The sequence below is a fragment of the Dipodomys spectabilis genome, unplaced genomic scaffold, assembly GCF_019054845.1.
Source record: "Dipodomys spectabilis isolate Male_0828 unplaced genomic scaffold, ASM1905484v1 ptg000043l, whole genome shotgun sequence".
Lineage (NCBI taxonomy): Eukaryota > Metazoa > Chordata > Mammalia > Rodentia > Heteromyidae > Dipodomys > Dipodomys spectabilis.
Window position 1 is genome coordinate 13,520,227 of NW_024870720.1, and position 27,862 is coordinate 13,548,088.

Here is a 27,862-nt window from a genome sequence, read left to right on the forward strand (position 1 = left end):
GTGGCCTCCGCCGGGGGCGTGACCAAAACGAGGAGCTAGAACCAATCGTAGTGCACCTCGGGGGGCGGAGCCTGGTTGCCAGCTCCAGGCCGGCGCCACCGGCACTGCTTTCCACAAATGAGAGCCGAGCAGGGGCGGTCCCTCGGCCGAGCTCCAGCCAATGAGAAAGACGAGATGGGCGGTCCGGGAGCTATAGGTGGCCGGTCCTCAGCTCCAAGCCGAGGTGCGGAGAGCCGGTGGGGGAACCGCGAGGCAAGCGCGGGAGTCGGGGCGGCGAGCTGGTGTGAGCTGCCCGAAAATGCACTCGGATGCCGCCGCTGTCAGTGAGTAGCGGAGGCTGAGCGGGCCGAACGATGGCCTGCACTCTCCCCTCGGTTCCCGCTGTCCCCGCCCCACGCCTCCGGTGTCCCGAAACCAGCCGGGAACCCCTGCCCGGGAGCCACCCCTTCCCCTTCTGGGGCCGGGGCGGGCGGTGACGCTGCGGGCGGGCGTGGGGGGGGGTGGGGGAAGGAGGGCGGAGGTGAAGGGGGTGGGGACGGGCTCCATTTCAGGGCCGGGGGGAGGGGGCGGGACGTGCGATGAAGGTCCCGGACCCCAGTGTCCGGGGTGAAGGGAGGTGGAGGCAGCTGCGGGCGCGGGCGAGCTGGGCCGGCTGTGGCCCCGGAGTGGGAGAGGAGGGAGGGAGGGAGGGAGCGAGAGCGCGGGGCGCAGGGGTGAGCGGTGCGGGCGGCCCTGTGAGGAAGGCGGGTGAGTGTGAGGGGAGCGAGCGCGGGGGCGGGGACAATGGGAAGAAGGAGTGGGTGGCGGGGGTGGGGGGAACAATGGGGTGCGGGAACGGGGCAGCGGCCGAGCCGGGGCAGTGGGGCGGGCGAGGGGGACCAGGGCTGATGTAACGGGAGGGCGAGGTAGTGTGGGGCACGGGGGTGCGACGGAATAGTTGGGGAGTCCGGGGTGCGGGAGGGGAATTGGAAGGGGTTGGGGACAGGTGTTGGGACGGTAGTGTGAGCCGGGGAGAAGATGGGAGGTGGTGGCACGGGGGCCGGGGGGAGAGGAGACGGGGTGGGAGTGCAGAGCTAGTTCGGGAGGACGGGGAGGTGGGGAGCGATTGAGGCACGGCCGTGCCCACACTCGTCCGCGCCGGGCTGGAGGTGTTGGACTGTGTGCTTGCGGGGAGGTGCTGACTCCCCAGTCGAGGCTGGATCGGCGGAAGGGGCAGCCCCGGGCCCCGGGGTGCGCGGAGGGGAGGAGGCGGGCTCCCAGGCCCCGGGGTGCGCGGTGGGGAGGGGGCGGGGCCGAGGCGCCGGCGAAGGGGACGGGGGGAGGTGTCCCGAGCTTGGAGCTTGGAGCTTGGCTGTGGCCGCGGCTCTCCCCGAGCGGCGGGAAGCGAGGTCAGTGTTGACCCGGGCGCGGGCTGCGGGACTGGGAGGCGGGGCAGGGACGCGGGCTGCGGATTTTCCACGGCCGTGACCGGAGGGGGCTCTGGCCCTGGAGCGTGGGTGGGTGGGGTGTTTGCGCAAAGGAGGTGTCAGGGTCTCGGGCGGACCGTGGGTTTGGCAGTCTGTGACGCAGTTGTCTAATTTCTGACCATCAGGTGTGGAGGATCTGGCCTGGAGATCCGCCTTGCTGTGGGGAGGGTTGGGCTGGAGGCCCAGCGCAGGGCGTGGGGAGGGGGGGGGGGCGCGACCTCTCCCCAGAATGCAGGGAGGGCGCTTTTGGGGTTTCCTTTAGGGTCTGGCTCCAGTCGCCGGTGTGAAGGGGAAAAGGCAGGCTCGTGGAATTCTGGGACTTGTAGTCCGGGCCGCGCCGGGCCGCGGTTGGGTTGGATGCACGTGGGTAACTGTGGAAACGAGTCCCACAATGCAGCGCGCTCCTCGGAGCCTCCCTGTCCTGCTAACTCGTGCTTTATTCTCGGGCTCCGGGGAAGCGACCCGGTCCTCCCGGGACTGTGCCAGCGTGAGAGGGAGAGCCCGGGCCAAGCCCTGTCCTTCCGCACTTGGGTTCTTGATCGCCGAGTTAATTATTTCCCCCAGCATTTGGTGGCGTTGCAGAGTAAATGCTTAGTCTTGAACCTTGTAGCCCGTAGGTTGTCAAAAAATATTCAAGAAGTAGCACAAAACACTGTGCCAATCCAATGCACGAGCAGCGCTAGGTTGAAAGGTACAGCCCTATGTAAATAGGGGCACACAGCAGAGACAAATAAATCCTTTGTGAAGATAATACAAACCGTGTGTTGGGACTTCGTGGTCTGTTTGGATTGCCAAGAATAAGAGGTATCATACTTTTTTTTTTTTTTTTTTAAGTGAATCGAATCGTGGAAGCAGGTTAATAGAATTTGAATTTAAGTTGTCCCAGTGAGAAAGCCAGCATGAAAATGTGATGTCTTCACCTTACAGAGAGGTGTGGAAAGGCATGAAACATTACTGGACTTGCTTCTCTTGTTAGTATTCGGGACCTTCCCCTCAGTTTCTTGTTTATATTTATTTTTAAGGCAGTCCTGAGGCTTGAACTCAAGGCCTTGGAGTTTTCCCTGAACTTACTTTGTTCATGGCTAGCACTCTACCACTTAAGCCACCACTCTACTTTTGGCTTTTTTGTTTGTTTGTTTGTTGGAGAAGAGTCTGACAGACTTCCCTGCTTTGGATGGCTTTGAACCACGATCCTCAGATCTCAGCCTCCTGAGTGGTTAAGATTGGAGACCTGAGCCTGGCATTCCCTTCAGTCCTCCAGCACATCTATTGCCATTTCCCTTTACTGAAATAACTCCCAAATGTAGAGGGCCATAAGATTAGGTCAGAAATGATATTTTTATGTGACTTATCAGTTATTCTGAAACTTGTTAGTAGCATAGTTACTAGAAGCATATAATGCAATCTAAGTTTAAAAACTTTTTGTATGATTATGAGTATATTGCATAATGATTCTTTTTGTAATATCTAAAAAAGCTGGTCAATGTATGATTTTTTGAGGGAAGTAATTTATATCCATTTATTTGATTTTAAGCCTGTGGTGAATGTCCAAGAAACCCTTTGTAATATGTAAATATGTAATATGGGCATTCTTTTAAAAGCACAAATCCTGGGATTGGTCTCACAAAGAATAAAATAATGGTTTTGAAAAATACACAGGAGCTATCATTGCGTTCAAGAGTTACAGTAAATATTAGGCTAGTTGTATCTTTTCTTTTTCTTTTGTTCTGTAATACCCCAAAGGACAAGTGTCCTTTTTATATATCAGCCATTTCCCTTTCCCCAAAGTCCTAGGCTGCTACAACAATGATCAGCTTATATATACTTTCTCCACTAGTTTTTAGACTTTTTGGTTTTTGATCCTTAGGGACTTTTAAATTCTTATGAATTTAGCTACACCTTGAACAGATGTTGTATATATTTTATCTAGAACTTTTTTATTATTGTAGAACTACCATACAGAGGGGTTACAATTACATGGGCAAGATAGTGAGTACATTTCTTATCAAGCATTGTTGCCTCCTCCTTTGTTTCCCCATACTATCCCTTCCTCTCTCCATCTCCCTACCCCCATAACTAGAACTTTTGATTTTTGTTGTGCTGGTGGAGAAAGTCTGCCTCATCTTCCTCTCCTTTGGATCATCTGTACATTTAATCTCTCCCCTTCTCCGCTCCTGGCTCCAAGAAGTGCCTCTGCTGGTGCTAGATCACAGTTTTTAAATCTCATTTATCATTATCTCCTTTTTTGTTTTTTACATTAGCTCTTAATTTAGCTGTGTTCTTAATGTTGATGATTACATTGTTTTCACCTTAATCATTACTATTGTCATCATCTTAATAATTTTACTAATAGTTAATGACTAATAGCCCAGCTAACTCTGCAGTATAAAAATCAGTCTGACAGAAACTGACCTAATGGTGAATTATATTATTGTTAGTTAGGGTACCTTTGGCATGTATTATTACTTTACTCAACTAAAACTATTTAAGTGATAAGGCCTATTGTCCAGTAGCAGGAAGTTTAGAGATTGGCTGATGGAGCCACTTAATTTTGTCATTAAGGAATATCTTTTCTTTCTGTATTCTTGAGAGCTTGTTTGGAGGTTCTAGCAGGGGAGCGCAGCTACTCGTATACCCTTGACTGAAGACCGGTCCTCCTCTATTGGGGATGGTCGTCCTCTTGGACAGATCGTGCAGCTTCGGGAGGGACGCACATGGAGCGGTGAGGGAGGAAGGGGACACCCGCCTAGCCAGCCAGATCAGCCGAATCAACCTTGGCGATCAATGGGGTGACAGATGTCGCAGCCAGATCGCCCTCACATCCTCTTTCTGTATTCTTAATAGTTTGGTTTTTGATAATCAGGCTTACTGCCTCATGTTTATAATGTGGTTGCAACATCATCAGACATCATGCCTACCTTACCTACATCAGAAAGCAGAGAAGAAGGGAACATGTGTCCTTACAATTTCTTCTTACTGAAAGTCCCCTTTTGCATAGGCTCACTTGGAGACTTTTCTTTCAGTGCTGGTTGTGAGGAAAGCTGAGCAAGTGCAAGTCTGGCATTTCCAACTTTCATTGTAGGATGTGGCCTCTGCTAAAGTGGCAAAAGAATGAGGAGAGTGCTCTGGATTAGCAGTCTAGGGAAATAAGCCCTATGTAGTTTAAACAAAGAGGAATCTGAGACTGATTTGGTTAATAAAATTGCAGTAACTTTAATGACATACATTGGGACCTTAGACATTTTTCTCATCCTCTCGCTGATTAGTAGCGAGGAGAGGCTCTGTCTCTTCTTACACCAATCTCCTCTTTCTGTATCTGTTGCCATTATCTTGAATAACCTAGACTTCTGTTGGGACAACCAGCAATCCTTGTGCCAGGCTCATCCTGTACAACTTTGATCATCTTCATCACCAATTGAATGCTCTTTGTTCTTAGGATTCCCCTACCTGCCCATGAACACTCAGGTGTTCACTTAAATATGTACAGAAGAAAAGTCCAGTGAGATTGCCAAGCCGCTGTACTGAGGCTCAGCTTCTTCTATTTGACCACTCCTTTTCCCCACCTGCCTTAATGTTGGCTGTGGAGCTTCTATTCTGTGCCCCCTGTGAAGAGCCACTGGGCTCTGTTCCCTCCCCTAGCTCTCTAAAGTAAGGATAACTTCTGTTGCTCAATTTCATGTTACATAATAGTGGATCCTTGTTTACTTATTCCTCCTTCAATTAGATTATTACCCCCATGAAATCTGGATTATGTCCTACTTAGCATGATACCTTGAATAGGTGCTCATATATGTATTGAATCTAATTAGTCGTTGCTGAATTGTTAGTGAATTATCTAGATAATTTAGTTCTCTCCTGCGGTTGTACAGGTCGCTTCTGGTTCCTTTTTCATTATCTTTTGTTTTTTCAAGGAATACAAACTTCTGCTTTCTTGTTCTGCACCTTAAATTTTTCTTTTACAAAGTCAGCCCACTGAAAACTAAATAACATGTTAAAGCCTACATGTAGATATTAGTCTTGAAGAATGTATGTGATGTGGAGAGGTTAAAATGGTGGCAGTATGGTAGAGTTTCTGAATTGCTGATCTCATGTCAGGGTTCTGCATTCAGCAGTGTATTTCTCCTTTTTCTTTCTCTGTCTTATGACAATGTCTTGGTCCTAAGGATTTATTTAATAAGATAACAGTATTAGTGAGATTACTGAAAGGGTTTCTTCAATTAGAAGTTGGAAATAAAATTTGCAAAATAAAATTATCTGTAGTGAATCTGACATTAATGCTGGTTATTGTAGCTGAACAGTCTGAATCAGTGCTAATAGTTTCCCATAGCTTGTTCTTTTCCTTATTTTGAAATTCAGGTTAGAAGTACCTCTTGAGAATTATTCTTTTCAGCAGAACATGCATCTAAAAATGTATTTTAAGAAAAAAATTGAAATATATTTTAAATAGTCATGCATTTTAATAATCATTGCATGGCAGTTTCACATCTAAGAATCTTTAATTAATTTATTTTTTCTGTGGTGTTCAGGATTCTAGCAGGGTGTGTACTACTTCAGATTTGGATTATTTTTCTTTTTATTAAAGACATTGTTAATGAGTTGTTTTCAACCTAGGAAGGTAAGCTTTTATTTTTTGAAATTAAAAATACATACTGAATAAACCACTGAGTGATAAGAATGAAAACCCATCCTGCCCCAAATAGCATTACCTTTTTTTGCCCGGTCGTGGGGCTTGAACTCTGGGCCTGGGTGCTGCCCCTCAGCTCTTCAGCTCAAGGCTAGCTAACACTCTACCACTTGAGCCACAGCATCACTTCTGGCTTTTTCTGCTGAGGAATCGAACCCATGTCCTCATATATGCAAGGCAAGCAGTCTACTACTGAGCCACCTTCTCAGCCCCTATCATTACCTTTGAGATGATTTTATTTAGTTCATCTTTGAGGATTATTTTCTTGAGTGTTTTGGAAAATGCAGTACTTGCTGCCTTATATCAGCAGGAGTTATAGAGCAGGAGGTGACACATTTGTATGTGTAGTGGTAGGATCAGCCTTCAGGGCTTTGGCTCTTGGTTCTTGATAGGGGTATTCAAGCTTCTCAGATCCCATTCCCCTCCCCTCCTCAGGGTGATCCTGCAGGTGGAAGCAAGTGATGGGAGGAAGGCTTGAGCTTAGGAAGGCTATTTTGGAAGGGTGGTCAGTACCAGCAGCTGTGCTGCTGTTGGAGTTGAGGTCCAGCTCTGTCTATGTGGTACCTGCCCATGTGGTCATAGATGTTCTTTTAGAGGTTAGGGCCTTTGTCCATATTAGTTGATGATTTGTTACTCTACTGTTCATAGAGATGATATAAAAAAGTATGATAAATCTTACATTTGCTCTCACATACTGAACTCTCTCAATTTAAAGAAAAACTATCAGTGCAGTTTAAGTTACGCATTTGATAATACTTCACTACATAAAATTACCTTAGGTTAGATGATGTGCTCTGTTGAAGATATTCCTGTGCATGACTCTTCTGTGACCCAAAGACATGCAATGCCAGCATTTGCTCTGTGGATGTGATGGTCTTCTAAGTGCTCTGTGGGTCAGGTTGGGAGGTAGGAGAACAGAGTAATTGGGTGTGGATCTTGGGGTCAAAATATCTGCATTCATGCCTTGCTCTGCCATCTTAGTTGTGTCATTGTAGGTGAGTTACTCAACTACTCCTCACTCAGAGTCCTAATAAAAACTACCTACTTTGGGCCATAGAAGTGTTTGGTCACTAAGTGTTTGAGCACCTCCTATGAGTCAGGTTCTATTCCTCACTGTTTTCATTTTGGTGTGGAGGAGGCCAATAGTAAAGCCAGTAGTATACTGGGCGGTGACAAGTTCTGTAGAGAAAAGAAAAGCAGAGAAGGAGGTAAGCATATGGCTGCTCCTGCATATGTCAGAGGTGCTATGATTTTACATAGTATGCACAGGGAAGACCTCATTGATAATAAGGCTTTCAGGTAAGAGCTGAGGAGGCAAAAGACCCTTCTGGGCAGAGGGCATAGCATTGCAGAGGCACTGATGTCCAACAGAGAGCTGCTCTGAATCTGAGGAACAGCAGAGACAGGCATGCTGCAAAAGAGCCAGAGTTCAGGAAAGGAAAGGAGGAGGAGAGGAGGAGGTCCTGAGAAGTAAATGAATTAAAAGAGAAGCGGTTACAAGAAAAGAATCAAGTGAGATTCCTGCATTCAGCCATTCTACAAACATTTGATGCATTCTTGTTGCCCAGACACTGCTATCACAGAAAAGAACGAGCCAGGTCCTTCTGTTTCCAGAACCTTCCTCTCCGTGAATTTCCATCCTGTGGAGCAAAGTAGTGTTCAGGTGAAGTATGAGAAGAGTGATGGCTATTGGGTTAGATTGAAGCCCACGATGCTTTGGGAACCTAGATTTTAGGGAAGAGTTAACAGTTGTCTGTGAGTTTAGCTCTTGGAGTTTGAAGAAAAGAACCTGAGTACAACCAAGAGAAGGAGGGTGCCCTCTGAGCTGAGGGAACAGTGGCTGCCACGGAAGACATGTGGTAGCCTGAGGGGCATGTTGTAGGCTAGAGTGCTGGGGGAGGTGAGGGACAGGGGCTGGGAAGCATTACAGGAGTGGAAAGGAAGCAAGAGCAGGACGAGGGGAAGGCAGTGGGAAAAAGGAGAGGCACAAAAGGACACAGGGAAGGACAGTTATAGTTGCTTTGCCCTCTTAATGCAACTTCTTCCCTCTTCAACTGAAGGTTAAAGTTTGTTCCTGTCATTTCCAAGATGAATAAGCTGAGTTGCAGAGAGGTTAGGTAACCTCAAAAATCACGGCTAATAATCATCAATGAGCTGAGTCTCTTAAGTCAGGCCTTCTGACCCAAGTTGCTCCGTGTCTATCCACTGCAGCAAAAGTAATTCTCAGTGTTTTATTTGTGCTTTTCATTTTCTCCATAGAATAACCCTCCGAGTGTCCTGTCTTGGTTTTTGAATGATGATGCTAGAGCAGCTGATAAGGTTATCTCCAATTGGCTTTTAGCTGTTTTGGCCCTAGAGTGATTCTAGCAAGATCAAGATGTAAGATTTCTAAACGCTAGATCCTGCTCTGTGTCCCTCCTACTCTGCAGGTTTGTTGGCAAAGGCAGTAGGTATGGAAACACTGCTTTCAACGGGGCAACCGGAGAATCGTGGCAAAGAAAAGTATTTCTGTACTTGCCAATGAAATAGTTCAGTCTTTTCAGATTTTATTTTAAATAGATGCATGCATATTAAAATACTCATGGAACTTTTAATATTATACTTAATTAAATATAGGAGATAACCTAATGACATTGCAGAAAAACCATAAAACATGAAGTTCCACTCTTAGTAGAGCTACTACAGCTTTTAGCATTTTGTAAAATTTTTTTCCTTTAGGGCAAGTTTATACTCAGGGTAGTTTTACGGCCAAATGCCGTGGTTACTAAGTTAATAGTTTTAGAGATACATCCCCTTCTTAACCCTTGTGACTTGTTTTGCAGTTCTGGGTTCAGTCTAAGTCCCTTCTACATTATAGTAGTGGGGTCTAGTGCAATTCACTGGGACTGATGTGTGGTGTAGGCCAGCCCTGTGCTAAGTGGCTCATGTACACCATTATTTAGATCTCTCAGTAACCTTGTGGAGAGGATCCTGTCGTTCTGGTTGTACATTGGCAACACTGAGGCACAGTGAGTTGGGTGGTTTACCATGGTACAGGGTCATTCAGCTTGGGCACAGCAGAGCTGGGACTCCAACCCAAGATTCTCTGAGGATACAGCTGATGTTCTTTCTCTAAACAAATCTGGAACTTTGTAACATGCATAAGATTTGGGGATGATTTTCCACTCTGAAAGGCCCAGTGAGTCTTTGTGCTCAGTGGGTCAGTGGGGTGAGACGGAATCTAGAGTCCTTTGTACCTTGCCTTATTGGAAATTCAGCCAAACTATGTATCCTGAAGTGACTGGCTCCTTGGAGGTGGAATGGGCAGGAAAGTGTGTTGGGTGCTGGATGGCACACCACTGTTTGGTACTTTCTTCCAGCTTTGCTTTTGGAAACTATGAGAGTTAGGAGGAAGATGCCAGTAGCAGCATGCTTGATAGGCTTTAGCTTTGTGTCTTGTCTTCAAAACAAGGGTTCCCTGTTTCCCTTTTTATTTTTCCCCTTTTCATGGCACCCCTCCCCTGTGGCTTTTGTGACTCACCCATAGCAACTATTTATTGATAAAGCAAATGAAATTAGTATCTTCCTCCCTTGCTGCCTTCAGTTTTTTCCCCTCTTGCTTCTGTCCAACTTTCCAGCCTTGTACTTGTGTTCCTGGATCTTGATGTTTATTTCACACACCGATGGGTGCCCTTGCATTGGAGTCCAGTCTGGCATTGTTGAGATTGGAGGAGTGGCTTGGCTGCTGGCATCCAGAATGTCAGTTCAGGACACTGCACATTAGAATCACCTGGGGTTGGTAGGGTAAAGATGAACACTGGCTGGCTTTTATTTTTCTTTTAATTATCTGGATTGAGGCCTGATTTGGATGGTTGTGGCAGGTCTAGGTACTTCTCATGTGCCATCAGCAAGCTGGGTTTGGGCCATGTGGGAGAGGGCTCCAAAGATGCCCACCTTGTCATGATCGCCAATGCCTAGGTGGTGCTTTACATTTTCATTTCATTCTTGCAATATCCTGATGAAGAAGACACTGTTAGAAAAAAGAATTCTTAATGCTGGCAGTGAATGCCATGTACTAGGACACTCACTGGTACTTACAGGTTTTGGGCTTTCCTATTCTTAGAGTGTGAAAGTCATGACAAATCATTGTATTTTAATAATTAGCCTTAAATATGAATTTGTTTGTATTTACAAGTGAATTAAGACCTGTGCCACGTCATACAGTAATGATGATTAACTGCTATGCAGTTGTAAATTTATACTGTAGATTATTTTATTTATTTATTTAATTTTTTGTTGGTCTGGGGCCTGAACTCTGGGCTTGGGTGCTTGTCCTTCAACTCTTCAGCTCAAGGCTAGCGCTCTACCACTTGAGCCACAGCGCCACTTCCATGTAGATGATTTAAAACATTCCTTTTTTATAGTTCAAGGAAAGTAGGCTTCACTTTATGGTAGATTTTTATATTCCAATCATTTTAAGGCAGAACTCATTTTAATGTACTCCTTTTTCTAAAATTTAATAGCACATTTTGTATTTTCTTTCAAAATTCTATGTACTGTGTATCTTTGATCTCAAATACAGGACTAATTGCTAATTTGTGACCTGACGTACATCTTTACACTGGCTACAGTAACATTCTGAGATATGAAGCACATCTAGTATGTGGGACTTGAGAAGATCCACAATGTCCTACCATCATTAAATTGCAATCAGCACACCTTCAAACTAGTATCAAGTTCAATCTTCTTGGAAAAGTTGCTGCACATGTCTGTCTGGACATGGTTTCCTCTTTTCCTGTTCTCAACTCAGTCTAGTTTCTTCTGCTTCAGTTCTGCCATTTGCATCTTCTCTGAGACCATGTTAGTAACCTCCATGTGCTAAGTCTAGAGACTTATTTTCAAAGCTTTAATCCCTCTATTCTACTCATACCTGCCAGGTGTGAGGATTCTGCTATTGGATGTATTGGAATAGTGTGGTGAATAAAGCAAAAAAAAGTTCTTGGCCTCTTGGAGCATGGGCTCTATATAGAGTGACAGATGTAAATGTATATAATACATAGGATGTCAGAATTGTGAAAGACCCCAGAAAAAATTGTCCAAAATAGGCAAATCTAGAGATCAGAAGTGGTTGCCTAGTGTTGAAGGGATAAGCGGAGTGATGAGGAGCAGCTAATAATGAATGTTTTATGAGATTGTAATGAATATGCTGAAACCACTGGATTTGTTGTATGTTTTGAGTGAATTATATATATGAATTCTCAACAAAGCTGTTAAATTGTACTATCAGCAAGTGGTAAGTGCTCTGAAGAAAATTGAATTCCAGTGGCAGTGAAGGTACTGCTTTGGATAGGAAAGTCAGAGGCAACTTTTCTGTGATGGCGTTTAAAAAAATAAGGTAGATAGCTGTTGGTACTTACAAGCTCCAGGTCATTGAGGCCGAAAGCACAGTAAATTCAAAGGCCCCGTGGTGTAAGACTTGACTGGTATATTCAAGGAAGAGAGTGCTGAAATAATAGGGCCAGAAAGGATAACAGAATAAGTTGACCTGGGACAGGTCATGGGGGTAGAGGGGGAGCTCATGAGGACTTTTTTTTTTTTCCCTTCCTTTTTCTCTCAGTATGAAATACAGAATCTCCATGATGGATGTCAGATAGATGTCTCTGAGGTGTGACAGGAATCTGTGCTCCCTATCATTGATACTCTCATCTGTCTGGGGAACTCAGGAGGAGGGCTTCTGTTCCTGGAGGGAAAGAAGCAAGATGAACTGAAAAGAGGCACTCAGCTACTGAGTACCCTTAGCTTTAACTGAACTCTTTTTCTTTTTCAGAACACTTAGTAAAATTGGCTTGTCAAAAGACTGAGCTGTGTACCCCATGGGGCTTGGAGCACCCCTAAGCATTCTCTGTTGATTCTCAGAGAGGAAGAGCTCTGTGCCACTAGATTGTCTTCTTGTTCTGTCCCAAACTCATTCAGAATGAGTGCGGATTTTAATATTCTGTAATTCTAATTTTATTGTTTTTGGTACCAACACGGTTGTGATTCTGCCCTTATTTCCTCCTATCCTGACCCATTACAGGTTATTTAATCATTTTCATTGTTATGGAAAAGTGCTAGGGATGTATTTAAAAGGCTTATACCTGAGAATATTGCTTATTGATTGGCAGTCTGCAGTTTAGCTAATAATAAAATACTTCAGTGACTCTTTAGTGACCAGAAGAATGAAGTGTACTTAAAATGGGAACAACACTGGTGTTATGTATCTTTTCTTCACATCCTTCTTCCTTTTTTTTTTCTCTTTTTTTTTTTTTTTCTTGTGCCTGTCCTGGGGTTTGAACTCAGCCTAGGCACTGCCCTTGAGCTTTTTTGCTCAAGGCTAGCACTTTACCACCTGAGCCACAGCTTCACTTTTAGCTTATTGGTAGTTAATTGGAGATAAGAATCTCATGAATTTTCCTGCCTGGGCTGGCTTTGAACTGCAATCTTCAGATCTCAGCCTCCTGAGTAGCTAGGATTACAGGCATGAGCCACCTCCACCAAGCTGCATCTTTCTTTTTCTAAATGCTGAACTGCTATGCAATTTGACTAATTTGGCAGAGAAATAGCCATCATTTTTGATTAGGAAAGAATATACATTTTCAAGTTTTTAAATACATGTATTTTTGTTCTAATTGATTGTAATTTTATACTAGGGAAATTGACATAACTACCACCTTCCACATACATTTTTTTTGGTATTCAGAACGTTCTTGTAGCTATTTGAAATATGCAATTAATTCTTGTCAGCCGTATTTATCCTACTGTCACACAGAATATTAGGAACTATCTAGCTGTACCCTGTACTCTTTAGCTACTCTCTCCTTCCCTCCTTGCCTCCTCTCATCTTTTTCAGGCTTTTGTTAACTATTCTGTATTTCTTTGGAGTAAACTTTTTAGCTTTTACACTTAAAAACATTCAATATTTTTCTGTGACTGACTTATTAGCATGCAGTTCCATGCACGTTGGTGAAAATGACAGCATTTCATTCTTTCTTATAGTGAATAATATCACATTGTACATAGATGCCCCATTTTCTTTACCATCATCGATTGATGAACACCTAGACTGATTCCTTACTTTGGCTATTGTAATAATGTGAATAGTACTGCACTAATATATACTATATAATATATAATGGTATGTTAATATACATATCTCTGACATACTGATTTTGTTTCCTTTGGATATATACCAACTAGTAAGATAGCTGAATCATATTGTAGCTCCATTGTTTAAATGGGCAAATGATTTGAGTAGACATTTCTCCAGTGAGGTTACACCAGTGACCAAGAAGCTTATGAAAAGTGCTCATCAAACTAATCATCAAGGAAATGCAAATCAAAACCGTAATGAAATACTATCTTACCCTACTTAGGAGAGAGCACCTAGCTAAGTGCAGCTAGAGACGGAGGAATTCTCACACAATGATCCCTTTATTTGTTTTTCTTACCTTATTTTTCTGGATTTTTTTTAAAGAAAAAGAGTTGTTCAATTTTCTAGGTTTAGCCACTTTTTTTTTTTTTCCTAATATTAGACCTTCACTTAAGTTTATGTACTTGTTTATTAACAACTTTGGGTAGGAAATGCTACTGCTTTTTTTCCTGTTATCCAATATGAAGATAGATTGCCTTTTTTTTTTTTTGCTTTTATTAGAAGTAAGTTGGACTGGGAAAAGCAGTTTTGCCTTAGCAATTAAAAAGATGTAATTATTCCTAACTTGGCCACAGCTAGCTACCCTGTTTTTCTTGCAGTATAATCACATTGTATATAGAAATGGATTCTTAAGTTTCCATCTAAGGAGAAGAGTACCTGTATTAAAAATATTATTAGAATAATAGCCGAGTCCCATTGGAGAGTATGGGTAAATCCAGCACAGCTAGTTCCTTTTGCCAGTGCTGGAACGGTTGAGCACTACTTGAAGCAGCTGGCATGTGTTTTGGGACTGTGTTTTAAATACTAGATTCATACAGTGTTTGATGTAGAAAATGTGATTGGCATGTGGGAACTGAGACTTGAATGCATTACCATTCGTGTGTCACATCTCAAGCTTAGTTAAGTGGGACAGGGCAGTTAATGGGGCAATCGAAATTTTTTTCCCTCTCCCAACCTTTTTTTTTCCATTTGCTAAGTGAGTAAAAGTCAGGTTTGCCCGGGGTGAATGGCTACTTTTTGCAAATTTAGTGTACTCAAGATCTTTCCACTTGTACTAGCACCATGTACCACAAGGCTCTGATTATTTCCTACCTCAGTAGTGGCTGTCTCTAGCTGTCTTTATAAATGACCACTTTAGGTCCAGGTCATCTGTCATGCAGGCTGCATACTTGTCCAAGCGTGAGCTTTCTAACTCACTAATGTCCACTCCATGACACCTGGACTCTCACAGGTATACATCTCAGACTGAGTTCTGTTGTGCAGGGGTCAGGGAAGCAGTCCCCTGGGGCTCAGGAAGCTCAGTGCATTCAGTATGGTAAAACATCTACTTCTCCTAAAGTCTTGCTTGATTCCATATAAAATTGTAGATAAATTACTATTGATTAGAACTTGACTGTGCTTGAACATGCCATGTTTACCTGTTAATTTGCATACACATTGGTGGTGTGGTTGAAAGTGCATATTTTTAGGAAACTCAGTCTGTTCTAAACTCTCAAGCAGAGTTTACAGGCTCTTCCATTTTTGTTTTTTCTTTGAATCTGTTCTTTTACTTGTCACTTCTCACATCTGAAGATCTTTTGGAACTCTGTACCTGAATATTTCCTGAGCACTTAATATGTGCCAGTACTGCTCTTGATACAGCAGTAGACAAGACCAAGACTCTAGCTTGGGAGTTTAGGTTATAATACATTTAGGTCACAAATACATTCTATAATACCAGGCATAAATACAAATGGCACTAATACCATAAAGTAGAGTATGGTAAAGTGTAAGGAGTGCAAAAGGGATCCTAGTTTTCAGTCTCTTGAGGTAGCAACCTATTGAAGTGTGAGAACAAGTCCTAACTGGGGAGAATGGAGGAAAGAACTCAAGGCAAAGAGAAAAGCATGTACAATGACCTCTGAAGTGGAGTGTACTTGGAGTGTTCACAAAACAACAAGAAGCTCACTGCAGCTAAGAAAAATGAACAAGGGTAAGATGAAAGGAGATGGGCTTGGTGAGATAGGTAGAAGCTGAGAGTGCAGAGTTCTAAGCCCGTGGAAAGTTTTATTTTGCTTCAAGCCCTCCCCTTCCATTTATAACTTTTAGATGAGGTTAGAGTTATTTTTTTAGGTTGTTGTACATGCTAGCTAATTGTCCCTTTATTCCTAGGTAATTAATACTTTTCTATTGATGTGAAATGTTATGTTGCCATATATTAATTATATAATTTTATATGTGCATAGACATGTCTGTTGATTCCTGTTCATTCATTTATCTTCTTGTGCACATACTGTATAATTCCATACACACTGTTATAATGACTATACCTTTGTATCAGCGTGACAAATGTGGTCTGCAAGTCACATCTGTCCCCCCCAGCTAGTACTACAATTAAAGTTTACTGGAAAGCAGCTGCCCTCATTTATTTGTATATCGTATATCGTATATTGTATATGACTGCTCCTGAACTACAGTGACTGAATAGTAGAACAGAGACTAAAAAGACCCAGAAAACCTAAAATATTTACCCTGGCTTGCCAACCTTTGCTTTATGCTGTGTATCTGGTAAAGTAAATTCTTCCTCATTCTTCTTTTTCAGCATTTTCATGGCAAGTATGTCTAGCATGTTTGTCCTGTGTTAATTTCAGACTCCTCTGCTGAACTTGCCTAACTCTCTTCCTTTACTTCTTTTTTGAGTTTGCAAAGAACCACAGAGTAGGCAGAATAGGAGGAAACTGCATTTAATTTGTAGCTTAGTGAGGGAAAAGTGCTTGCTGTATAATGGCTTTAAGTTTACTTCTTTCACTAAGCTTTTAGTGTTTCTTCATTTATGATATATATATATGCATACATATATATCTACTTTATTGTTATTTTGAGATCTCCTCCTGGCCATAATTTTCAAGTAATTTTATAGTTTAATAGCTTTTACTCTTTATGTATTTAGTTTTTTGTACTCCTTATGTATTTAGTTTCTGACTCTCATGTGGGAATCAGTTGTTAGGACTGCTGATTTTTAAATTTGATTCTTTTGCTTGAATAGTCATTGTTTGAACTTATCCATGATATTTCATTCCTATCCTTTACATGACTACCTGTATTTATGGGGTTCTATAGCTACTATGGTTTAGGGAAATTGACTTTGATTTCAGTGGTGTTCATTATTTTTCTTTGATAATATGTGGGTCACAGCACATAATCCTAATAATCGAGACAATTTTTATACCCAGCTAGCATTTGTTGAAGGTTTTAAGAATATCAAGAAGATGATTTGGGCAAGCAAGCTATCAAGCAGGCTTTGCTATTTTTTAGAGCTAATGGTTGATTTTAGTGTGGAATATGCAGGAGTGTGTCTGTCACACAGTGCAGCCATCACTTTTACTGTGGAAAGCCATTTGGTGATGGAGTACAATTGACTTAACCTCATATTTATCCTTTGGAATTGAAATATGAGCAGGAAGAGATTTTGATGATTTTGATTTGCTTCCCTAAATGCATTGTCTGTAAAGCATTTGCTCTTTACCCCTAATGTCTAGGCCTTAAGGAAGTAAAATCTATTTTAGACGTCAAGATCTGTTACTTGTTCTGAGTATTGAACCACAAATCCAATGTGTTAATGTTTGTGGATTTATCTTATTCCATTTTTGTTCCCCCTCCCCCAGTTTGCATTGTCTTAATTGCTTATGTTAATAAAATTAAAGAACAATAGTTCATGTTACCAGTTTCATATCTTTTTTTCTTGAGTAAAGTGATAATGGTGCTAGTCTTAGTAGGGTTTAGATTTGGAGATGGATAATTGCTACCATACACTGTATGATTTATTGAAATGAAATCTTTGTGCAGCGTTCAGTGAAGTGAAACATTATGGCTAGAAACTAGTAAAATCTTGCGGCATTTTTTTCACTGTGTTGAGATTACCTGCGGTCATTATAAATGTCAGATGGTGGATATAAATACAACAGTGCCCTCAGCTGTAGAAATGAATCAGGGCACATGCTGAGTCATAGAATGAATCCTGTTAGGGTCTTTGAGGTGGGGTCTGAGTTGGACACATGGAAAGTAATTTTTTTTTTGGGGGGGGGGGTCCGGTCATGGGGCCTGAACTCTGGGCCTGGGCGCTGTCCCTCAGCTCTTCAGCTCAAGGCTAGCGCTCTACCACTTGAGCCACAGCGCCACTTCCGGCTTTTTTCTTTTTTGCTTATGTGGTGCTGAGGAATTGAACCCAGGGCCTCAGGCATGCAAGACAAGCGCTCTACCACTGAGCCACCTTCCCTGCCCAGTAGGTATTGTTTTTGATGACAAGAATGCAGTAAGAAATATAGTAGTAATTGATAGCTTAATGGTAATCGTGGTAGATACCTGATGGCTTGTTTTTATCCTTACAACAACATTAGGAAGGATAATTCCCAGTTCTCATACAGATGAGGAAATTAAGATTTAGGTCAAATAACAGGTAGACTTAATATTTGAACAGCTGTTAGATTCTAAAATCAGGTTGCAAAATAAAGTAGTGTTTTGGCAGGAAGAATAAGTGCTTCATTGTGCATGCTTGGAGTTGGAAGTAAGGTTTTGTTGAATGATGTGGTAAAAGACGTTTGGAAGTGTGGAAAGGGTCTAGCTCTGAAAAGTCCTGGAATTCCAGACGAAGGACAACTGGTTTCTTATCGTTTCTACTTCTTCCATATTCCTATACAAGAAGGAGAAACATTTAATGACCTCAATTCGTTTGGATTGTCTTTTGTGAACTCTGACAATTCAAAGAATGGGGGAGCTGGGTGCTGGGAGGTTAGCTCAGTGGTAGAGCGCTTGTCTTGCATGCATGAGGCCCTGGGTTCGATTCCTCAGCACCACATAAGCAGAAAAAAAAAGACCAGAAGTGGCACTGTGGCTCAAGTGGTAGAGTGCTAGCCTTGAGCTCAAGAGCTGAGGGACAGCACCCAGGCCCAGAGTTCAGGCCCCACGACCGACCAAAAATAAAAGAAAAAAAAAAAAGAATGGTGGGGAGGTGAATTGACAAGCATTGTGTGAGGGCCAGAAGGGCCTCATTTTTTATCACCTCTCTCCTGGCCCTCCTGTGTGGCCTCCTTGAAAAGAGACTCTGTGGCCTCCAGTTTCCTGTTTAGGTTATTTTGGAGGGAGCTCAAGGGCTCAATTTACATTTCAAGACGATAATAGAATGTATTATTTGTCTTTCTGATTTTTGTTTGTTTTTGTTGTTGTTATGAGAGTCAGGGTCTTGCTAGTTGCCCAGGTTGGCTTAAATTTGACATTCTTCTTCTGCCTCAGGCTCTGAGTGCTGGGATTTCAAACATAAACCATCAAACCTTCTTCCCTACCTTTCTAACCTGTTTTAAAATTGAGAGAGCCAGAGAGGTATGGTTTGGGGAGGGGCTGTGGGAGTTGGCTTTTTCAGTTCAAGAGGATCAGGACAAGGTTAGCACTTGCAGCTTTAAAGACCTTTCATTTGTTTTTCTTAAATGGAAACTTGAGTAAGTATATACATAGATTTGCAAAAGTTGCACACTCCAAATGCTATTCTGATCCCTTCCTGTGTAATTGTACTAATTAAGATGGAAGATGTAGATTCTGTACAACCTTATTCACGTGCCAGATAGTTCACATGTGTCTATATTTGAGACCTGTTTCAAGCCTGAGGTCTTGTGCTGGCTGGCTCTTAGTCACAAGTGCTGTTTTTCGGGAGCATTCTAGGTGGCTGTGACTGGTCAGAGCAATGCTCATGTAGTATACAAGTCCAGTCTGCTGCTCCTGCAGCTGCATGTGAACGTCAGGGGCTCTGCTGTCGCTCAGAACTCTGTCCTGCTGTCTTGCCAAGAACTAGATACTTAGCAAGATCTAAAAGAGAAAGTAAACTTTTCTAAGTAGTGGCAGGCAAGATATTTTGCTTACTAGATTCAGAGGGGCAGCTTGGAGATTCTAGCTCCAGCACAGACAACTTACACGGTAGCATCTGATCTTTGGGACTGTCATTTGCATTTAGAGTGTGTATATGTTTCCCAACTATTCCAGGAAAAGGGGCTTCGTTTCTTCCTTCCGACTAAAATGGTATCTCTTGGGGACTTACAGGTTCTTTTAAAAGATTTCTTTCATAGTAGTGTTTATGATAGAAAAGGACCTAATATAATTTTGTATATTTTATGTGAAAGCACTTCTAATGATGGATTTTCAAATTTGAAATTATTCATCGATTTTCAACTCATTTCGTAGCCTAATATGTATGTGTAGGCATGTTTTATAGAAACATTTGAAACAAGAAGTGCTGAAGCCTATCAGCTTATTATTGTTTAATTGTGCAAGATTCTAGGATGGAGCAGTTTCCCTGTCTTTTTTGGTTGCATATGATTTAGTATGTGATTCTGAAATGTTTATAGAGATGATAGGAAGTACAGTCCTTGATCTGGGCCTGGTTCCCCAGGCGTGTGGCATAGGCCTTGTTTCTGTGGCACACTTCACCATTGCAGTGCCTGTGGGCCCTGGAGCTCCAGGATAGCTCTGTGGGTTTTCTGTCATTGTAGGAGAGCAGGAGGGGTAAAGAATCCAGATTTACTCTGCTGTGTAATCAATCACAAAATAAATGTAAACAACTATATCTTAAGAAATGCTGACTGTTAAAATACATTTCTATTATTTTCTTGCCAGGAGCTAAAATTCTAGGAAACGGCAGTGGAAAGTGAACACGTTTTATTTGAGATATGATCTGAGTTATTTGTGTGACTTGTTTAATTTGCTTGTATTTTTTACATCTTGCTGTTAAGTTCGAGTTTATTGTGAGTAGGATTTTACAGCTACCACAGTACTTTCCTTTTATCTTAAATCATGTAAAAATTTGGTTGGGAACATTTGACACTACTAACATTTGGTTGGAAATTTGACGTTTTTGTCATATTTTATTTCTAGGAGATAGCTTAGTAATTGTATGGTTGGGTTTTTAAAATACGTAAGGATCAAATTAATCGATATGCCAAAAAACATTTATCTTCGCTTTTAAGGGTTTATAAAATATTTTTTAGTGGTCTTTGCAGTTTGGAAAGTAACATTGACTTTTCCCCTTTTTTCTTTTGAAGACTTTCAGCTGAACTCTCATCTCTCAACGCTGGCAAATATTCATAAGATCTACCATACTCTTAACAAGCTAGTAAGTCAGTCTTTTAAACATAAATCCACTACCTGCTTAGTCATTTCGTACAAGTGTATTCAATTTTTAAAAAATGGAATTATAGATGAGGTAGCAATTGCTTATGAAATTCTGAATCTTAAAACTTGCTATATGGCATGTGATTTCTTGGTTAATAATGTGCATATATTTCTTACAGAATCTAACAGAAGACGTTGGCCAAGACGATCACCAAACAGGTATCTATAAAAGCTAACATTAATTTTTTTTCAAAATATACTAACATAAAACTAGGAAAGCTCTGTGTTGTCATATATGCACTCCATTAGCAGTTGCTACTTGATTGAGGATGTCATTCAGGTAAAGCAAAGACAGCTATGTTACATGTTATTCTCTAGTCCTGTGTGTCTCCAAGTTTAGGGTGCATTATAACATCCTGAAGGGCTTGTTTTAAAGATTGCTGGGCCCCACCCACAGAGCTTCTACAGAGATTTAGGGTAGGGCCTCAGAGTTTGCATTTTTCACAAGCTCCCAGATGATGTTGATGCTGCTGATCTGAGACCTTTTTTATTTCCTTCTTTTTTTTCTTTTTGTTTGTACTGAGGTTTGAAATTAGTCTTATGCTTGCTTGCCTTACTTGCTTAGCTGATACACCACCATTGGCTTTTTGTTGGTTATTTTGAAGATGGAGTTTTAAGGTCTTTTTTGCCCAGGCCGGCCTGGAATCTTGATCCTCCCGATCTCAGCCTCTTGCATAAGTAGAATAACAGGCATAAGCTACTAGCACCTAGCAGGACACCACATTTTGAGAATCATTTCTCTAAAATGTTAATGTGCTTATAAAGTTCAGACATTTGCATCTGATTGATATTTACTAAACTTCTAGCAAAGAACGATTAAAATACCTTTTAAAATTTGAAAATTGCCACAGTAATATATGAATCTATGCTTATCTCAGTCTGTTTGGGCTGCTGTAACAAAAAATCTTAGCCTGAATAACTTACTGACAACAAAAATCTAGAACTCATATCTCTGGAGGCTAAGAAGTCCAAGATAAAAGCACCAGCAGTTCCAAGATTAAAGTACCAGCAGGTTCAGTGCCTGGATAGGGCCTGTTTCTCCTTGCTCCTCACACAGGGGTAAGGAGGGTTGAGGTGGACATTGCTTTAGGATTATTTTGTCAGAGTACTCATCTCAGTCACAAGGGCTCCACCCACCTGGTCTTACCACTCCTAAAGCCACCACCTCTTTATTTCAGTACTTTGGGGATTTGATTTCAACATAGGAATTTTGGGAGGGACACAGACATTGAGGCCATAGCAACCTCTATTGGAGAATTTTGAATAGCATGAAAGTAAGTGAAAGGTGATGTCTCCTAACTCCACTGCTTATTCTAGTACATAACTAGTTGATTATTTCAGATATTTTTATGCATATGTATATATTTGTGTGTGCTTTTTAAAGAATTTAGAATCCATGATATATTATGCCATATATTTTTTAGTGTGTGTGCAGGTCCTGAAGCTTGAACTCAGATGTGGGTACTATTTGAGCTTTTTTGCTCGAGGCTGGTGCTTCTTGGTGGTTCATTGGAAATAAGAGTTCTGCCCAGGCTGGCTTTCAACTGTGATCCTCAGATCTGAGCCTCAGCTAGGATTATAGGCTAGAGCCACTGACACCTGGCTCTTTCTTCATAAAATGGTATATTTTGGAAATTGGTTCACAATCTATTGAAAACTAATATTAAGATGAAGATTAAAGTAACAGGTTTTTTTGTTGTTGTTGCTGTTGGTTTTTTTTTTTGGAAAACAGATTCGCTGTGCAGCAAGAATGCTCATGTTTTTTAGAGTCTCACCTGAATCACTGCCACAGCTAGGCAAGTACAGGTGGTTTGTCCCCTTAACCTTGCTACAGACTTGAAAGGAAAGGATTCAGGCCTTTTCTGCCTGTTGCTTGGCCTGGCAGGCAGGTCTGAAACAGAACTCCAAGGAGCTGGACTCTCTGTTCAGTTTCTACTCTTTGGATCACCAATCAGAGCACCATCCTTCCAGGCGAGTAGGGAAAGGGAGTGAGGCAGGCAAAAGGGAGGGTTCTAGAAGGTCAGGGATGTGAAGGGTTTGTTTTTTTTTTTTTAATAGTAACACATTTATGAAGAATCTCTTTTCTTTAATAGTTGCATAAGTTTTTTCCTTTTAAATATATATATTTTTGTGGTATTAGGGTTTGAACTCAGGGCTTTGCACTTGCTAATAAGCAGGAACTCTACTGCTTAAGCCATACTCACAGCACTTTTTGTTCTAGATATCTTAAGGTCTTGTTTTTTGCCCAGGCTGGTCTGGATTGCAATCCTACTGTTTATACTTCCTGCTGTACCTGGGATGCCAGCTGTCCCCCACTGCCCAGCATTATCTGTTGAGATGGAATCTCACAACTTTTTTCTTTTTTGACCATGGGCCAGCCTGGAGCTGTGATGATCCCTGTCTCAGACTCCCACATTGTTGGGAGTCCTATATAGTGACACAGTGGCAGCTGTGGTTGAAATGAGTTCTCATGAACTTTTTTGCCCAGGCTGGCTTCAAACTATGATCCTTCCTATCTGCCTTCTGAGTTAGCTAGGATTATAGGTATGAACCACTGACTTGTGCTGGCTGCATAAGTTTCTAGTGCATGTATATATCAAAATATGTTTCTCTAGCCTCCTTATGTTTGATATTTGCATGTTTAACTTTTAAATATTTTCAGTGATACTGGAATAAAATGTTCAGGGCCAGTTTTAATAGTTAAAGGGAAAACACATTTGTTTTTGTGAAACAATATGTTAGGTGTTGTCCATTCCCTATTTGGTTATAGCATTGCTTCATGATTCCTGTACTCAACAGAATATGCTTGAACAACAAAACAGTGTAAAATCAGTAATGTTTAAAAATCTGAACAAGCATAATTAGCTAAGGTGCTTCTTTGACTGTCTTGTCCAGTAGTCTGTCTCTCTGCTGTTCTGTAACTGGTGCATGTGAAAGAACCAAGTCTATACAGAAGACTGGGTGTCCTTCTCTATCTTTAAAACCTCTCTTTGGAACTTGGAGACAGAAGGAGAGTGGGGTATAGGAGAGGAAAAGAACAAGTGGAAGGGCCGAAAGAAGGGAAAGAGACTGACTAAGAGAATGAATAACTTTAGTTAAAAAAATAGCACAAATAGGATGATTTTTTTTTAAAGGCCAAAACAGAAAGGACAAAAAAAAAGTAAACAATGACAGGTATGAGAAGTCAGTTATTTAGAGATGAAGAGGGAAGGCAATTTTGTCTTAAATAGTAGGATTTAAGGGAAAAACAAAAACAAAAAACCCTTTGCATTTAAAAAATAATAGTTTCCCATAAGCAAGCAAGTAGTTTAATGAAATGAACTACTTTTTATTTTTGCTTTATTGTGTTGGTCCTGGGGCTTGAACTCAGGATATGGATTTTATCCCTGAGTGTTTTTCTTAAGGCCAATGCTGTACCATTTGAGCCACAGCTCTACTTCTGGCTCTTTCTATAGTTAAATGGAGAGAAGAGTGTCATAGACTTTCTTCCCAAGGCTGGCTTTGACGTGTGATCCTTAAATCTCGGCCTCCTGAGTAGCTAAGATTATAGGCATTGAGTCATGGCCTTTTTGGTAATGAGGAACTTTTACTCTTGCTTTGGGTTCAAGGGAGATTGTGCCTGGAAAAGTTGTGGTCTTTGGAAACTTACTTCTTAGGATTGAATTTAACCTATCTTTTCTGTGAGGTGACAGGATCCTTCCATTCTTAGCTCCTAGGCAGCTGGGACTACAGATGTGAGCCACTGGCTAGACATGATTTTTTTGTAAAAAATGGCTATAGTCATTCATGTTAAGGTTTAGGGAAGAAAGATCTAAAAGACCCTGCCACATAAGTTAGTGGTTAAAAGTTTTGAATAAACTAAAGGATAAACTGGGCTGATAAGCTTACAAATATGACTAAGTTTTCATAGACACAAGAAAACTTTACTTGTAAAATTTTAACAGAAAGCATTTATCAATAAGAAAAGAAAAACAAGAGAAAGCTGAGAAAGTTGGTTATTTTTGACATTTTAGTGTTTACCAAAAGCACTCTGCTGTTGACAAGTGGGATTTAGTGAAAGGCAGTCATATACCAGTGTCTATGAAAAAGCAGATGGCAGTGGATTAACTTTCTATTAGAGAAGACATAATTTTAAAGTGTTCATGTCCATGGGCTAAGGTAGTGAGTGTGTTTTGTGATCTCTAAATACTTGGGGAAGGGCCAGGTGCTTAGAACCAAACATGGTGTTAGAAGATGTCTTTTCTTCACATGTACATATAAGGAGGAAGAACAGCTCCAGATGGAGGGTACGCACTCATTTCATGTCATTTCACATGCTTTACTACTAGGTGAGGTTCACCTCTTTATTCTGCAACCTGTCCCTGAGTCATTAAGTGACAAAGATAAATCTTGTCTGTTGAAAGTCTTGGGAGCTTTTTCGTGTGCTTTAGTGTTGTGTGCAAGCAGGTTTCACAGGGAAGATGAATGAGGTATGTGGGTTGTGAACAGTACTCTGGCTCTTCCTTTTCCCATTCTTGTTCTCACTGAGGTTAGAAACTGCCCATATGGGTAGTTTCCCAGTTTATAAGAGGTGCTGCTGTTGCCTGGTATGCTCCCTAAAGTATATTGTCCAGGGAATTTAGCACAATAGCAGAAGTCTAAATGGGAATCTTAAGATTCAGGTTCTAGTTCTATTTATTGCACTTAGCAGGGTTGGGACTTTCACCTTGCCTTGCATATGTGCTGCAAGAGCTGCCTACATCGCTGATTTCACCTAGCAAGGTGAAATTCACCTTACATTCACCCAGTCTGCTTCAGGCTGGCTTCTGACCCCTACCTAGCTATACTGTCCTTCACTGCTCAGCGCCTTTACCTGATGGGCCTCTGTGTGGCAGTGGATCACTGTCTTTTCCAAACTCTCTCCACCTTTGTCTTCTAGGCTATCACAAAGGATAGGAGAGCCTGGGTTTCCTTGCTGTCCAGCCCCTGGAGTATCCACACACCCATTTCTCTGCTCCTCTCAATGGGTTTTCATCACCTGTAGAGGTAGCAGCAGATAGTGGCTGAGAACTGGCTTGACTGCTAGACCACCTGAGTTCCTTCATGAACCTGGTCATCATATACTTGGCACCGTTTAAGCATTTTCTGAATGAATATTTTTCTTCATGAAAATTCTGAGAGAGAGAGACACTGTTCCCATTCTTTAAGAAATGAGTAAGCAAGAGGCCTGGACTAGATTAGTGATTGCCCAGACTACAGAGGTACCTTAAGAGTTGGAGCCTATTCATTGAATGAAGGTCACCAAATCTCAGTAGGTCTCCTGTCCACACAACTCACTAAGGGTCCAGGACCTTCAACCAAGGACTAAAGGAAGAAGGAGTGGTATGTGTCCCAGATTTCACCACTTCTCATCTCAGAGACCCAGAGACCTTGGCAAGTTACCCAAATGCTGAGCCTTAGTTTTTCCCATCTTTTCCATAGAGATAATTGTTTTGCCTGGCCTGTCATTCGGGGTTATTGTGGGAACTAAATGACACACCTGATAGCATACATGCCAAAATGGGAAATATAATTATCTTATAATTACCTTGTAATTTATAATAGTTTAAGACAGTCTGAAGCAAAACTGCTGGTCTTTTGAATCCCAGTTTTGTCCCAGGCCTTGCCTCACCTTTTACTACCCCTGCAGTTTAAGCTACATGAGGAAACTACACACTTCCTACATAGCCTTCCTTTTAGGAGCGTCACAATTAGTACATGCAAGGCTGAGGGCCTGGGCTCCTGCTAAGTTCTCAGTACATTTTCAGTGTTGTTATCTTCTGTGAAATTCTAGCATTCTTTTGCTAAATGAGAGTTTGGCTTCCTGATTAAACGCTGTGTGAAAGTGGTAGAGTTTTCCTCAAGTGGCAGAAACAAGAAAAGTTACTGTGGAAATTTTGTTTCAAGTCATGTCAGACTTTTTGGTCGAATGCAAATCCTGTTTAGGATATCCCTTGAGGTGTGAGTGTGGAGGCTTGTTGGGTTTCAGAGTCCAATTACTGCTTGAGCTGGCTTTGTCTCATAATAAAGTGCATAGATTATAAGAGCAGGATGCTTTCTCTTGACGGGACTTTGACGTATAAGAGAAGCAGAAAGTTTAGGTGAATTTAGGTGGTTTTCTTCAGTATGTTTGGATCACTTCTATTTCTGCTTGATTTGGTGTGGTGGGAAGTAGTCACTTGTTCATGTTATCACTAGATTTTTGACTGACACTTTTTTCAGAGAGGAACTGAAACTCATTATCCCTCTGAATAGCATTTACTGATAACATCTAAGCCCCTTACAATTCGTGCTTGGAAGAGTTACTAGGTTGGACTTAACTTTGCGTTTCTTTGAATTTGTTCTGTAGGAAGCCTGCGATCTTGCAGTTCTTCAGACTGCTTTAGTAAAGTGATGCCACCAAGGAAAAAGAGAAGACCTGCCTCTGGAGATGACTTATCTGCCAAGAAAAGCAGACATGATAGGTACGGTACCAAGACACTGTATGATAGGCATGTCTGCCATGGTCTTAGCATGCAGTTGGCAGCTAGAATACTTTCTTGGTTCAGTGGGTATTTGTTACAGTGTAATTATTTAATAATACTTACTTTGTGTTTGGGCTTAGAAGACAAAAACAAAATAGACAGTTTCAGTCCTTAGAATAAGGTTTTGGGCTGGGTTTGGTGGTTCATTGTTTGTAGTTTGAAACCAGAAAGGCAGAAAAGCCTGTGAGATATTTCTCCAGTTAACCAGCAAAGTGTCAGGCCATAAGTGTGTCTCAAGTAGTAGAGCCTCAGCTAATCAAGCAAACTGAGTAAGAGTGGGAAACACCTGAATTCAAGTCCTAATACCAGAAAAAAAATTAAAATCTTAATCCATTGATCCTCTTAATAACTGGTTAGTGTTAGTTTATTTCTTTGAAGCCTTTCTGTCTATGCCTGGTGAGGAGGACAAAACTGACTGCTGTTCTTTCAGAGGGTCTCACCCATTAACTGTTGCCATTGGGCTGAGTAGCCCACTTCTCCTAGGAGCTTTACACACCTGGAGCAGCCATCCTAAGGCTTAGTCTCAGATAAAAACTGTGAAAGACAATACTGTTTAAAACACTTCTCTTTCTGACAATGGTTAATTTAGGTAATTTCAGAGACTTGTTAAATGTTTATTTGGGGCATATTTAGTTTTTCAATCTGATTTTTAGTAATTTTTCCTGTTGTATTTTTTTTTTTTTTTCTTTTTGGGTCCAGTCGTGGTCCCTGAACTCTTGGCCTGGGCGCTGTCCCTCAGCTCTTCAGCTCAAGGCTAGCACTCTACCACTTGAGCCATAGCACCACTTCTGGCTTTTTTCTTTTTGCT

At 41.7% G+C, this 27,862-nt stretch overlaps 1 protein-coding gene across 5 annotated transcripts in view; it reads left to right on the plus strand.

Annotated features, from left to right (window-relative positions):
* Positions 1-204: 204 nt before the first annotated feature.
* The window catches only part of Dcun1d4 (defective in cullin neddylation 1 domain containing 4), a 66,019-nt gene continuing 38,361 nt past the window's right edge, over positions 205-27,862 (plus strand). Inside the window, exons 1-4 of one of the 5 annotated variants that reach the window (XM_042678136.1) lie at positions 205-323; positions 20,383-20,453; positions 20,632-20,671; positions 26,880-26,994. In XM_042678136.1, the coding sequence (XP_042534070.1) occupies positions 299-323; positions 20,383-20,453; positions 20,632-20,671; positions 26,880-26,994 (251 nt within the window). In that variant the 5' untranslated portion in view covers positions 205-298. Of the gene's footprint in view, positions 324-663; positions 748-1,305; positions 1,389-2,083; positions 2,271-20,382; positions 20,454-20,631; positions 20,672-26,879; positions 26,995-27,862 lie in introns of those variants that run through there. The other 4 variants (XM_042678140.1, XM_042678139.1, XM_042678141.1 and 1 more) reach the window with 4 other exon arrangements.